Source organism: Pseudorasbora parva, chromosome 18 (genome assembly GCF_024679245.1).
Source record: "Pseudorasbora parva isolate DD20220531a chromosome 18, ASM2467924v1, whole genome shotgun sequence".
Classification (NCBI taxonomy): domain Eukaryota; kingdom Metazoa; phylum Chordata; class Actinopteri; order Cypriniformes; family Gobionidae; genus Pseudorasbora; species Pseudorasbora parva.
The window spans coordinates 11,008,589-11,023,888 of record NC_090189.1 but is presented as its reverse complement, the minus strand read 5'-3'; the positions used below and the strand labels follow the sequence as shown (position 1 = coordinate 11,023,888).

Genomic DNA, 15,300 nt, shown 5'->3' with positions numbered 1-15,300 from the left:
AGCAGGCCTGGCCACTAGCCAGTAGGGTTTGGAACGTAATTAAGCCTTTGTCTTCAGGGTCGAGGAGGACGATGATGATAAAGATGATGTAGCCACTTCGGCATGTGTTCGCAGGGAAAAGTAGGACTCTCCTCGTCTCACAGTAGCTTGTTATCTGGCCTTAAGTTGCTCTGGGGTGAAAACTTGCTAGCAAAGGTCCCTCTTGACAGAGTTTGCAGAAATTCTGGGCCCCTGACGAGAGTCATGGGACATGACTTGAACAAGTCAGCAAATTTGCTTTGTACAACATGCTGTTTTAATTTAAGGCGATGCTTTTTGTGTGTGTGTTTATATATATATATATATATATATATATATATATATATATATATTAGGGCCGGGACTTTAACGCGTTAATTAAGATTAATTAACTACGGGACTTTAACGCGTTAATTAATTAAGCAAAAAAATAACTAACATAATTTTAACCACACTTATTTTTGCACCGCGGAACGTTTTTCAATAAATGAGTTTCGACCGACCGATTATACTGGAACACCAACTAGCGCTCACCTCACGAGTCACGACAACAACAAACCATAGTGAACATGAACAAAGAAGCTGATGAGACTGCTTTGCTTGGCCCCGTGGATGGGAAATTTTGTTTAAAAAAAAAACGAAAGGATGGAACCGTCGACAAGAGCATGGTTGTGTGCAAGCTATACAACAAGGAATTTGTGTATCACCGCAGCACATCGAGCCTCAAATATCACAAATATGCTTTTGTTACACTTAATGGCAAACATTGCAATAAAAATAAATAAACAATATTATGTTGATTAAGCTTATGTATTCAGTCATTATTCAATGGTATACTAAAAATCCATGTGAAAAATTACTTCTCATTGTTCCAGGTCAAATATTTATATGCAAATAAAATGCGATTCATTTTGATTAATTAATTATAAAGCCTCTAATTAATTAGATTAATTGTTTTAATCGAGTCCCGGCCCTTATATATATATATATATATATATATATATATATATATATATATATATATATATATATATATATATATATATATATATATATATATATATATATATATAATTAAATATACAATTTTCTGTATGCAAAATTTGTATACTGCTTTGAGCAAAAGCCATTTAAAAAATATATTTTGCACAATACAAATAATGAAAAAGTTCCCACCACTTCCTGTGTTTTATACTTGGGTATTTAGGTCACTTGGGTACTTGGATCATTCGGTTGGTTGTCCTTGCACCATAATTTTGAGTATCTAAAATAAACAGATATTGGCTAAATAAAAAGCCACCCAAGTCAGTAGACACATGTAGCACATGTTTGAAAATAAGTATTCAGACCCCCTTAAATGTTTCACTGTTATATTGCAGCCATTTGCTGAAATCATTTCAGTTCCTTTTTTTTATTATTATTAATATACACACAGCACCCCATATTGACTGAAAAACACAGAATTGTTGACATTTTTGGAGATTTTTTTAAAACTTAAATATCACATGGTCCTAAGTATTCAGAGCCTGTGCTTTGACACTCATATATTTAACTTAGGTGCTGTCCATTTCTTCTGATCATCCTTGAGATGGTTCTACACCTTCATTTGAGTCCAGCTGAGTTTGATTATACTGACTGGACTTGATTAGGAAAGCCACACACGTGTCTATATAAGACCTTACAGCTCACAGTGCATGTCAGAGCAAATGAGAATCATGAGGTCAAAGGAATTGTGGAAAGGCACAGATTCGGCCAAGGTTACAAAAAATTCTTCTGCACTTAAGGTTCCTAAGAGCACAATGGCCTCCATAATCCATAAATGGAAGACGTTTGGGACAACCAGAACCCTTCTTAGAGCTGGCCATCCGGGCAAACTGAGATATCGGAGGAGAAGAGCCTTGTTGAGAGGTAAAGAAGAACCCAAAGATCACTGTGGCTGAGCTCCAGAGATGCACTCGGGAGATGGGAGAAAGTTGTAGAAAGTCAACCATCATGGCAGCCCTCCACCAGCAGAGTTGCCCAACAGAAGCCTCTCAGGAAAGATGAATGCAGCCAATTACATGGATATCCTAGACGAAAACCTTCTCCAGAGTGCTCAAGACCTCAGACTGTGCCGAAGGTTCACCTTCCAACAAAACAATGACCCTAAGCACATAACTAAAATAATCAATAAAATAAAGTGGCTTCACAACAACTCCGTGACTGTTCTTGAAAGGCCCAGCCAGAGTCCTGACTTAAACCCAATTGAGCAAATGTCAACAATTATGTGTTTTTCTGTCAATATAGCGTGCTGTGTGTAGATTAATGAGAAAAAAAAGAACTTAAATGATTTTAGCAAATGGCTGCAATATAACAAAGAGTGAAAAATTTAAGGGGGTCTGAATGCTTTCTGTACCCACTGTATGCATATGTATGTATGTGTGTGTGTGTTATATATATATATATATATATATATATATATATATATATATATATATATATATATATATATATATATTATAATAAAATGGATGCATACAATGTGTGTGTATGTCTATTTTATCTTTCTTAGAAGAAATTTGTAATGCTATTATTTTTGGCTATTACCTCATTGAGTTTGTGAACAGGCTACTCTCCGATTGGACAGATAAATCTTATCAGATAGGCCCAATCTGAGATATTTCCAACTGTGCGTCAGCTTCCTTCCCATTAACAACTTGATGGCTGTGAGCTTTAGCACACCAACATTTCCAGCTTTTGAGAATTTGTTGCAGTGAAAAAAGATTTGTTGCATTCAAAAGAATGGATTGTTACCTGTGTAGGTTTACTAGGATATTATTTTTATAAAGATGCTGGAATATCTGCGCTGGAGGCGAAATGAGAGTGCACTGCTCGATTTTCACAATGAGGTCCAACTGTGGTCAGACAGTTTCCACAGGAAGCATGTGTTTACTTTGGGAATTCCAGTGCTTTATAGCAACGCTGCTTGAATTTATTTATTATTTATTTTTTGTTCTCTTGAACACATTCTGACATTATTAAAATGTTTCTGTTAATTAATTGTATTAATATGTTTATTTGCACAAACCCCTAACTCGTTAGTACAGTATTAGGAGCATAGCTTGTTTGAGCTACTGACGTGAATGTTACTAATGCTAAAATAAACCTCTTCTTATGCTCTTCTTTAAGTCTTATGCTCACCATGGCTGAATTAATTTGATTAAAAAAATACAGTAAAAACCGTAATATTGTAAAATATTTGTTTGCAATTTAAAATAAGTTTTCTATTTAAATATATTGTAAAATGTAATTTATTCCTGTGATAATAAAGCTGAATTTTCAGCATCATTACTCTGTTTTCAGTGTCACATGATCCTTCAGAAATCATTATAATATGCTGATTTACTGAAACAATCCTTATTAATATCAATGTTGAACATTTTGTGGAAACCATGATACATTTTTCTTTCAGGATTTTTTTTAATAAATAGAAATGTATGTGAAATTGACATTTTGTGCAATATTATAAATGTCTTTACTGTCAAGTAAATGGTAAAACAATTTAATGCATTCTTACTGAAAAAAAGTATAAAAAAAACCAAAACAAAAAACAGATAAAAATCTCACTGACCTATAACACCCCATCATCATGGTGACAGCATTTGCTTTGAAAATAAAAGAATCAAAATGTTCAGTTGTAGCATTTTGAGATATCACTCTGGCTTTCTGGTATACGTGACATGAAATAATAAAAATATGTTTCTTAAAAGTAACTCCACATTTCCATGTAATAGATGAGTTATTTCCGTACAGCTGTTCCATCCAAACCACAGGGCCGTATTCTGAGCTGTAAAGGCTCCATTGTTTTATCCCTGCAGCAGCACAAAAGAAGAGGGGAAAAAACATCAAAAAGAAAAGAAATGAACTGTCATACAGAATCATCTTTTTGAAAGAGGTCCCAAGGGCCTCATATTTCAAGGAATCACACTCATTCACAGAATAATATAGTTCTTTATTACATGTCTTTGTCCGTATAAAAAGAATTGGCTTTCTACCACCAAATCTCCAAAGTTCCTGAAACATGTGCAGTCAGATCGTTCTGTACTCGTGTTAAGGAAATGTTCCTAGGCCAAGGCCATAATCTCCCACGTTTCTCTCACAGCTTCTAGTCTTAGAAATTCCTTGTACACAATGCCATTTTGTGTCACTTTACAAAACCAAACCTAGCCAGCTTTGGAAACTTGTTGTTAAAACTTGCTATTTTCATCATTTTAAAGAAATATTTTATTTCTGGCATTCATAAAACCCAAAGAATTAAAAAAAATTAAAAAAATAAAAATCTGGTAAATTAGTTAAGCAATCCATCTGTCCATCCATCTATCCATCTATTGATCTATCTATCTAAAAGTTTATCTAATTTTAATATTTAACATTTTGATAAAGATTCAGACCATGTCAACTGTATTTGTGGTCAAGTTTGTGATAATACTGTCCATGTTTGGTTTACCTCAGGTTCAACAGATCCATCTGCGTTGGGTTTCATCATCTCTCCATGGTCGCTGCTGCTCATGCCTTCCGGAAACATCTCTTTCACAGATGAGAACGTGACACAGAAGGACCTGCGGGCTTTCACTCCTCCAGAGGTGCTGGATGGTCTCAACCTCTCCTCGCTTTCTGATATGGAAAAGGTACCTTATGGATTTTGAAAACTCACTTGTTTTCTTTTCTTGTTTACTAATTCTGGTATCAATTTGCATTTTATCAATTTCACTTTTTTTCACATTTTATCAATTTCACTCACTTTTTGTTTTGTTTTACCGTTCACAGAGCCTGTCATTAGTGAGGTTATTAAGAACTGTTCAGATGTTTTTGTTTATGAACACTGGCGTTATGTGAATATGAGAGAAATTGGAACGTTAAAACGTTTGTTTTTCATTGCCACCAAAATGGAGGAAAATTAATTCATGCTATCATTTTATGTGTACATAAACTGCCATTAAAAAGTTTTTAATCGGTAAGTTTTAAAACACTTTTTTTTTAGAAGAAGAAGAAGTCTCATATGCTCACCAAGGCTGCAATAATTTTATTAAAAAATACAATAAAACCCTAGCCTGACAAGCCAGACCCACATCAAGATGTTTGGTCTGGAAACTCACCATTGACAGGGCTCAATCCGAGGGGGGGATAAACGGTTGTCTTTCAAACTCCCTCTGCACACGATAGGATAGCGCTACACCAACCAGAGCAACGAAGGTGAAGCAGAGCTTGTTGATAGATTAAACATTCGCTGTATCTGGTCGGCAAAACTCCGAAGACATCTTCCCTTTTTAAGAATGACTTCTTTGTTCTTTTCTCAGAGAAAAGCTTAACTCCAAGTCTTCCAGAGTCGCGGTCAAAGCTGATTCGAAAGACCGTCGTTCGCCAGTTTCTGTGTTTACTAGAAGCACGCAAACGCAACTTGGCCGTCGTCATTATGGCCCCGCCCACTGACTCTATACACGATGTGATTGGCCTGACCAGAGTTTGGCGTTTACAGCTCAGAAGTGTATCGAGAGTTGCTAGACGACACTCGCGGGCAGATTAGATTTGCTGCCGCTAGGGTGCGTCTAGATTTCTAGGCTAATAAAACCCAGTAATTTTGTGAAATCTTATTAAAATGTAAACAAGCTATTTTCTGTTTAAATATATATTGAAATGTAAATTATTATTTTCAGCATCATTACTCCAGTCTTCACAGAAACAAAGAAACATTTGGGACTATTATCAATGTTGAAAACAGTTGTGTAAAACATTATTTTCAGGATTATTTGATGAATAGAAAGTTCAAGAGAACAGCATTTATTTTAAATTGTAACATAAAAATGTCTTTACTTTCACTTTTGGTCAATTTAATGCATCCTTGCTTAATAACTGTAAATAAATACGTTATTCTATTCTATTATAATAAATAAAATCTTACTGAATCAAAACTTTTGCTTTCTGTTTCAGATAAATACTGTTCTTTTGATATTTCTATTCATCAAAGAATCCTAAAAAATGTTTAACACAACTGTTTTTAACATTGATGATAATCATAAATGTTTCTTAAGCAGCAGATCATCACATTAGAATGATTTCTGAAGGATCATGTGACACTGTGAAGACTGCAATAATAATGCTGAAAATTCAGCTTTTATTCTCAAATTACATTTTAAAATTTATATTCAAATAGTTGTTTAAATAAAAAAAAAATAGTTTTACATTTGTAATAATGTTTCACAATTGTGAGAGCAAGAAACTACTTCTAAAAACATTCAAAATCTTACAGATCGAAAACATTTGAACAGCAGTATATGTGTATCTCTTAAACATTTTGACAGTACACTTCTGTGTACAGATAACGTTCTTAGAGAGAGGCCAATACACAGCCGCAGAGTCCAGGCATGATTATTTACAGAGAAGTTAAAGGATCTTTTACATTCTTTGGCAGACTTTTGGATATTCTGTTCCCAAAGTTATTTTTTAACAGGAGGAACAGACAGAAGAACTAGACGGGGAAGATATACACAGACAGAAGAACTAGATGGGGAAGATATACACAGACAGAAGAACTAGATGGGGAAGATATAATATATATATATAGCAGACGCTTTTATCCAAAGCGACTTACAAAAAAAGTAGAGAGCAATAGAAACAACGAAACAAACAAGGGCAACAACCTGCAAGAGCTGTAAGAAGTCTCAGTTAATCGAGCACGGTACACAATTTATTTATTTTAAGACAAACAAACGGAAAATTTAATTGGATAGTTAAGTGCTCATCTTTATTGTTCAGGTGCAGTTGGAAAAGATGTGTTTACTTGCCACTTGCCTTTGCTTGCTGAAATGTGTCAGAATGTGGCTGTCAGCTGTTTCTCCATTTTGTTATGTGGATTAAAACATCAAATGCAATCAGTTGTCAAATAAATCGATCAAATAAAATGCTCCTTTGTCATATGACATTTGTTTCCTTGTCAACTTGTAGATGCACATGTATTCACTTGGAATGACGTTGTTTTGGGGTGCAGACTATCAGATTCCTCAGAGCCAGGTGAGGCTTTAAATGTTGATACATTTCCTTTTACTTAGTTTAATATAGAAAAAGAGTGATTAAGAACAGTTGGATTTGAATTATATTTGGATATTTTTACCCGATATGTATTTTTATACTATGTGATTTATAGTACTTTTATAGAGAATCACATTGTTAGCTTAGCAATATGCGGGTCTCCGCTGTTTCATTCTGCTGTACATACATAAAAATATCAGGGTAAATTATGGAACTAAATTCAATACAATGGAGTGATTTAGAGTGATCAAATTGTATATATTAACACAATATTTGTTTATACTATGTATTTTATAGTGCTTAGTTTGTAGAGTACAATGTTATTAGCTTAACAACAAGCTTATGTCAGTTTGAATCAATGGAGAATTAAGTTTTAGCTTTTATATTCTGCTGTACCATAGCAGGCATCCCACCATAATTACCCGGAGATGGCACAACACTAAATATATTATATGATTATATTCATATACATAACCCACCAGGATAATACCAGGTGTAACTGTAATGCATCTCGGCATATTGTATATAATTTGCGGGTGGCTATCAATATGCAGGAGATTCCTGGACCTTCTGGGAGAGGTGGGATGTCTGCCATAGCAACAATAAGTTAAATTATGGAAATAAATTAAATCAGCCCAGACTAATAATAGATTCTAGATGATTTAGCAGCAACTTGTATTTTTTCACTAACCTCTTCATGTGTGTTTTAGCCAATGAAACTGGGAGAACACCTGAACAGAGTCTTGCTCAACATGTGTGATGATTCCACACTCACTCGACTGTCTGCACGATCGGTTCTGGACACCTGCAGCGCTCACATCCGTAACTCCAACTGTGACCCTTCATTTTCATACGTCAGGAGGCTGGTCAGGCTCGTTCTTGGCAGTCTGTCTCAGGTACTTGCCTATGTGTTTTTTTTTTCAACACGTGTTTTGTCATTGTTTCAACAATTTGTGGTTAATTTCAAGTTAAATATGGCAGAAGAAATGACTTGTGGTTCGTCAAGTACATTGAGTGAGTCATTAGACTGATTCAAACCTAAACATTTTATTTAATTTTTTTGTATTTTTATTTTATTACAATTTATTGAATGTCTCAAGTTGTTGTTTTCTGTTTCAAAGGCATTTTTTAAGGCAATTTTCTATTAGCCATACAGTATTTTATTTCAAGTTTTTGCATTATTAAAAATACATGTATATAGAATAAAAAATTACATATATTAAGTTTTAACTTGGTTTTAATTGGTTCTTGATTTCCAACGCTTTGTTAGTTGATCACATCCAAGCAATAATGATTCGGCGCTAACAATGTGTGTGAACATACTTTTTCTATTAACTGAACTGAACTTCCTGCACAGTCCAGCCCTATAAAACAGCTTTCAATTAAAAAGGTAGTTAACTGTCTTTCCTTTGCTTGTTTCCTCATGTTTGATGTCACATCCTGTTTCTCAGCTATACACTCTCCGGTAATTTAATTGCACAGTGATACAGAAATAGGGTATTGTCCAGAACAGATGTTTCTGGTCTTATTTTCTGCACTGTGTACATGTTTCCACACTGGGGAGGTAAATGTGAACGTTTCCAGTAGGGATGCCATCTTCTAATTTCTATTGCTGAATCCTTAATGGATGTCGGGGTTTTTCCAACCTGTGATCAACCTTCTCAATAGTCTTCCTTCATGTCTTTCTTCTTCCTCCAGCAACCTGAATTTAAATATTTTTCCATTTTATTCAAAAGATGTTTTGACTTTGTTTTAGCAATCTTGGTCAAACTTTCTTTAAGCCCTCTAAGGTCCTATAAAATCAAATTTCTCCCCAAAATTCAGTTTTATTTTCCCCAAATTCTGTAAAAAATGTCTGGATGTTGTTTTTAATTTTAATTGCTTCATCAAAAAACATATTAAAACCAAATATACAATTTTTTACAATAACTTATAATTGCATTGTGCACATTAAAGTAGAGTACAATTCAAAAGGTTGGGGTTGGAAATACATTTTTTGAAGATGATTTATGCTTGCCAAGGCTGCATTTATTAAATCCGTAAAAATGTATATAGTAAAATATTATTAAAGTTAAAAATAACTATTTTCTATTTTAATGTTTTAATTTTTTTTATTTATTCCTGTGATTAAAGCTAATCCTCCATAAATCATTCTAATATGCTGATTTGCTGCTTTATATATATATATATATATATATATATATATATATATATATATATATATATATATATATATATATATATATATATATATATATATATATATATATATATATATATATAGTAATGTCTTTGCAGTTACTGTCGATCAATTTCATGCATATTTGCTGAATTATAATTAAACCAATCTTACTGACCCCAAATGTTGGAATGGTACCATGAGTCTTCATGATACAAATGAACTCCAGTATATCCCAGTATATTTTCTTTTCATTTAATCCCTTTCTTTGACGAGAAATGATTGCTTATGTCTTTCTTATTCTGTGCACGTGTGTTTGTTTAGTTGGACGGTCTGTTGTCAGAAAGTGAAAGGGAGTCACTTCCAGAAAGAAGTAAAGAGATCCGTGAACGTCTGCGAGGAAAAGGCCTGCCCGCAGGTAATACACACAAGTCTAGATGTAAAATAATATAGAATTTAAACTTCATATATAAGACGTTGAAGCTGGGGGTTTCCCTTTTCTGTTGTATGGGAGTCCTTGAGTTTTCATCCACACATGAACAAACATGTATGCATTTGATTTCTACTTTTCTCTTTCTCCCACACATGCACACCCAAACACAGGCATGCCAATACACGCTCATACCTCCCATCTTTCAGTCGGCTTCTGCTCCAACCACTCGTTTTAAGTTGCTGCAAATAATTGATGATATTTTGATTGTATGTGATGTATCGATTGCTCACACTCTTTCTAATAATCTCAGACTGATTTTTCTAACCCCATGAAGTGCTGAGCTTCATGCTGACTCATCTCACACCATTTATCCAGTTCTAGAGGAAGTGATTCAGAATGTAAACAAAGCAGGGCTTGGTACTGACATGACGCGGCTTTGGCCCTTTGGGGGCCGGTGCTTATCAGAACAGAGGGATAATAGATCCTCCCTGCCACAAGAGACAAGCCAGAACACAACCAGCACCAGTGTCTGGAAGTGCCAAACTGAAACTAAAGATTGACTGTGACTAGGAACGATTGCAGATAGAAAGTTCTGGGGAATTTTGTGAAATTAATTTTATTTATTTATTTTTTATATAAATGGTGGTTCTGAAGAAAATTATTTTCCATATGTATCATGTTATGATATTCTGATGAGAGATCACAATATGCAAATTGTTTAATATTAGTATATATATTTATTGCAGTAATTTAAATGAAATATTAACATGCTGCTTATTGCTTATTGCACAGTATTCCTGAATGAATTAAAGGTTTTATTTAAGTAGGACACATCAATTTGATCAAAAGTGGAAATACATCAAACATGTATTGCTAGTAATATGCATTGCTAAGGACTTAATTTGAATGACTTTAAAGGTAATTTTCTCAATATTTTTTTTTTTTTTTTTTTTGCAATCTCAAGATTCCAGAATTTTTAAATTAGTTGCATCTCAGCCAAATATCGTCATATCCTAACAAACCATACATCAATGGATATTGATGCATGCTTATTTATTCAACTTTCAGCTGATTTGAGATTCATAATTCAACTTTTGTGACACACAATTGGTCACATGATCCTTCAGAAATTATTCTAATATGTGACGTGAGGAGTAATAATGCTGAAAATTCAGCTTTGATCACAGGAATATGTTACATTTTAAAATATATGAAAATAAAAATGGTTGTTTTAAATATTACAAATATTTAATTTTAATAGTAATATTAAAAGCCCCAACCGCCTGCCATAAAATAATAATATTTGAAGCATTATATATATAAAAACATTTAAAATCCAACCACGGAATTTAAATGGTAGTGCAGTACACCGTCCAGGTATTTTATCAATACAATATGTGTGTGCACACTATACAACTACAGATATAATAATATCTGTAGTTGTATAAACATGTCTCTGGCACAATGACTCCGATCCTTATATTTATATTTTTTGTCTAATTGATGCATCATCTCGCCTGACATGGTCATACTCAATTCTAGTCAGAATATGAGTCTGAAACTGCTCCATTGGGCTGTGATTATGGGGTGTGTTTCAACAGAACCAGGAAAGACATCAATTGGAGAGACCTACAACCAATCAGAGCAACGAAGCGACGTATTGTCAAATGTCAACAGTTCAACGTCACTGTGTTGCCCATGGTGTTATTATACCTTTATTTAACCAGAAAAGACTCATTGAGATTAAAAATCTCTTTTCCAAGAGTGTCCTGGCCAAGAGAGGCAGCAGCACATTTAACAAGGTTTCAGACATAAAAACATATAACATATGACATCAACATATAACAATTTGTACAAGTAATAAATAATTATAAAGTCATAAGAAATCAGAATTTCACATATTATCGCAAACGATAAACAACGGCAATGATCTTCCGTCATAATTGGGTCAGTCATAACATCTACAGCCAGTATGTGTAGCTTCCATGTTTTTTAAAAGTAATTTAAAAGCAACCAATGAAACCGGCTCCTTAAGATTCAGCACATTTTGCAGCTGATTCCAAGTGCAGGGTGCCGCATACTTAAAAGCCCCTTTTCCCAATTCTGTCCGGACTTGAGGGACAGATAATAAAAATAAGTCCTCAGAACGAAGACAATATCTTCCTTGCCAAGTGTTGCCAAGTGTTGCCAAGTCTGCGGGTTGTTTTCTATGTCCGTGGGTTGAAGCGACTATTATGTGATATATAGACCCATGAGTGCGAATTTTAGCAGGCAACCATGCCAAAATAACACACATTTTAACCCCCAAACACCATTTTTTTTCCGGAGAACCCCCCGTGAAGCTATTGTTTAGGGCTAGTAGTTGGGGGGTTTTGTTGTAAAAACTTGGCAACCCTGTCTGCACGCGCTCTGGTATCAGGCTGGAATACACAATCTTTGCCGGTGTTAGTTTAATGATACACAGAGTACTTACCCAACATGATCATCATTTCTGAGAGAAATTGTGATGGCGAATGCATATAGAAACAAGCTCTCCGTTTAGGATTTGAAAAAATATAATACAAGCCCCTTTGATGACGTGCATGATTACGTTACTGTTTATCATCAGTCCATCATCGTCTAAAGCCCACCCTGATGATTTCATTGGTCCGAACAGTTTCTGTTCAGGGATAATTACTCCTCTATGGAGCAATGCCAGACCTAAAAAAATTCTGGGCAGGGCTAAGTTCGGCTGGCATCCAGGCTACGCATCATCCTAAATAAATCCATCTCTTTGTGATACCTCGAACTTTCAAATATTCCAATATAATATGATTTTCGACCTATAAGGTTACCAGAATAATTATATACTGTTTGTTGTTAATAGGCCAGAGGAGAACTGGCACCCCGACTGAGCCAGGTTTCTCCCAAGGGGTTATTTTTCTCCATCATGCCCTGGTGCCCTGACTGTCGCCTTTGGCTTGGCTTACTCAGTTGGGGACACTAAAATTTCGATCTAAATTTTCAACTAAATATCCAAATAAAAATAATTTCTAAATGAACTGGAGCAACTATATTACTGATCTGCCCACATTGTCGCCATGTTATAAATTGAAATGAGCTGATAACATCACCGATTTCTCCAGAACAACTGTACAGCCGATTCAAAATTGGTTGCAATATTGTCCTGTTTAACACTGTGAAGCTGCTTTGAAACATTCGTCATTGTAAAAGCTCTATATAAATAAAGTTGACTTGCCTTGAATAATAAAATTATTTTAAAGTATGTGGAAAATGGTATTTCAGAATGCCATGTATATTCTGTGTAACAGCTGTAGACAGTATGTTATCATTCTGAACATACAATTTTTGTTCTAGTTGTGTTTTAAGACTCCACTAACATCCCTTGGCCTTCTCTTTCATTCTCAATCTGTTTTCCTCGTCTCTCTGTCTGACTACTTATGCTTTATAGTTTAATGATGTGCCAAACAAAGAACCTTTCTCTTTCCTTCTTCTCTGTTCCTCTCCCAACTTTCCAACTCCCTCATTTCATTCGCTCTCCATCTATCATCTGTCAGTCTCTCTCTCTCTCTCTCCCTCTTGTCCTCTCACTTTGAGCATAGACAAGAGTTTGAACCGAAACTAGACAAGCACATCACCACAAACCAAAACCAGAGCGATTCTTTTTGGAAAATATGACCAGATTTTCCCAGTGGTTTCAGTGGTGCTTTAGCACAAACACGACCGGCCGGTTATGTAACTGAGGCATGGCATCGATCGCTAATAGATATTTCCCAGTTTTTTTATAACTGCGTGTTCTGTAGGAAGCTTTGTTTTCATGCTGTTGCATTTGGCCACGCATCGGGTCATGATGTGAGAAAATAAGCCTGCCTAAATGGTGACTCACTTCATGCTAGTTTATTTTTGGCTTAACAGATGTCATGAAACCTCAGCAGCAAAGTAATAGCTGTGGTCTCAGACTGTGTCAATGTTCTCATTTTGAAGATTGAATGTTTGTTGAAGTTTTCGGAGTTTTTGTGCTCTGCACACTAGCATTAGCCTCAGGAGAAAAGTACCAGAGGCAATGCTAATACTGCTTAGCTAGACTTAAGAAAATGCACAGCAGCATTGCATCTTTCAGGGTGGTCAGAACAATAGTAGAAATGTTTAAATTTCACTGTGGTTGTCCTTATGTGACTTCAGGGTTTCTCAGGTCATATATGGGTGTGTTTTATTTGCATTAGCATCTCCTTTTTTATGCAAGTAAAAATGCTACTGGTCTTTTGCACTTAACACTGCACTATAGAGGTCCACATTAAGTGAACATTTTTAGGATACATTTGTATACATTTTGTAGTGTGTAAACTAGTGTTTGGGCACATTTTTAGGTGATGTTGATCATGTTTGTGCCTTTATCTGAAGCATAATTTCAATAAATCAGATAGTCTTTGCAAAAAAACAACTATTATCATTGTCAGTTAGCTTAACAGTTAGCACTTGTTTAAAAAAATTGGCAAAAGGGCAATACTAAAATAAAAACTGCTTCAGTATAAATAAATATTTTTGTCTGTCTGTCTGTCTTTATCTATCTATCTACATTTGACATAGTTTGTGTGTTTTTGTTATTTATATTATTAATCATAATTAGTTATAATATTAATCTATTTTCTAAATGCATGCTATAGATCTTATTATGAAGAATTAATTTGTGCCAAGTTTTTTTTTGGGACCTCATAATGTTTAAGCAATATGGTAAATGGACTGCATTTATATAGCGCTTTTAACAGACCCTATGGCCATCCAAAGCGCTTTACATCTTGCCTCACATTCACCCATTCATACACTGACGGCGATGTCTGCCATGTAAGGCGCCATCCAGCTCATCGGGAGCAGTTGGGGTTAGGTGTCTTGCTCATGGACACCTTGACACTTGGTCTGGTGGAACCGGCAATCTACATGAACCACTGAGCCACTGCCGCCCCCAATATGCCTTAACTAGATCTTCCAGTGAAAACGACAGACTTCTCTCTGGTGATGAATGCAGGACTTCTCATCTAATCATTTAGCTCACATTAATTTTCCTCTACTTTTGAGTGCAACGCCCACATCTCAAAAATTAATCAATGACCAATGCATATAACCAATTCCACTTTTGCTATTTCAAATTCATTGTGACTTTAAGACATTTAGATCTTGTTGGTCTACGATATGGCAAGACTCTTGTATCTATTTTTCAGACTCTTTTATATTCTATTTTGTGACACTGGTATCCTTCCAGCATTATGGTTTGTGAAGTGTCTGGGTCAGTGTGTGTATAATGACTTTAGCATGCCTCTTTTTGTTAACCGCTTGAAATCAGCCCAGATCTGTCTTTGCCCATATGATATACTAAGCTTTTTATGAAACATGAGTGAAAAGGCCTCTTGTTGAGCCATTCAATGCTCAAGCAGTTCCCTAAGAGAGAACCATCTGGAACATCCATGTCTTCCTGATTGACAGTGCTGGAATTGGCGTGGCTAACGAGCGTGTCGCTGGAAGCTCAGGGTGAAATCAGAGAGGCTTTAGTGGGGCTCGTAACCACTAGAAGGCCACTATTGTTCCTTCTGTTCTTTTAGCCAATTATGAC

At 35.1% G+C, this 15,300-nt stretch overlaps 1 protein-coding gene across 7 annotated transcripts in view; it reads left to right on the top strand.

Moving 5' to 3' along the window:
- Positions 1-15,300, top strand: part of ptpn13 (protein tyrosine phosphatase non-receptor type 13) — a 117,533-nt gene that overhangs the window by 34,950 nt on the left and 67,283 nt on the right. For all 7 annotated transcript variants that reach the window (XM_067424273.1, XM_067424270.1, XM_067424275.1 and 4 more), the window contains exons 3-6: positions 4,510-4,685; positions 7,000-7,065; positions 7,794-7,979; positions 9,587-9,680. In XM_067424273.1, coding sequence (XP_067280374.1) covers positions 4,510-4,685; positions 7,000-7,065; positions 7,794-7,979; positions 9,587-9,680 — 522 coding nt within the window. The remainder of the gene's footprint in view (positions 1-4,509; positions 4,686-6,999; positions 7,066-7,793; positions 7,980-9,586; positions 9,681-15,300) is intronic.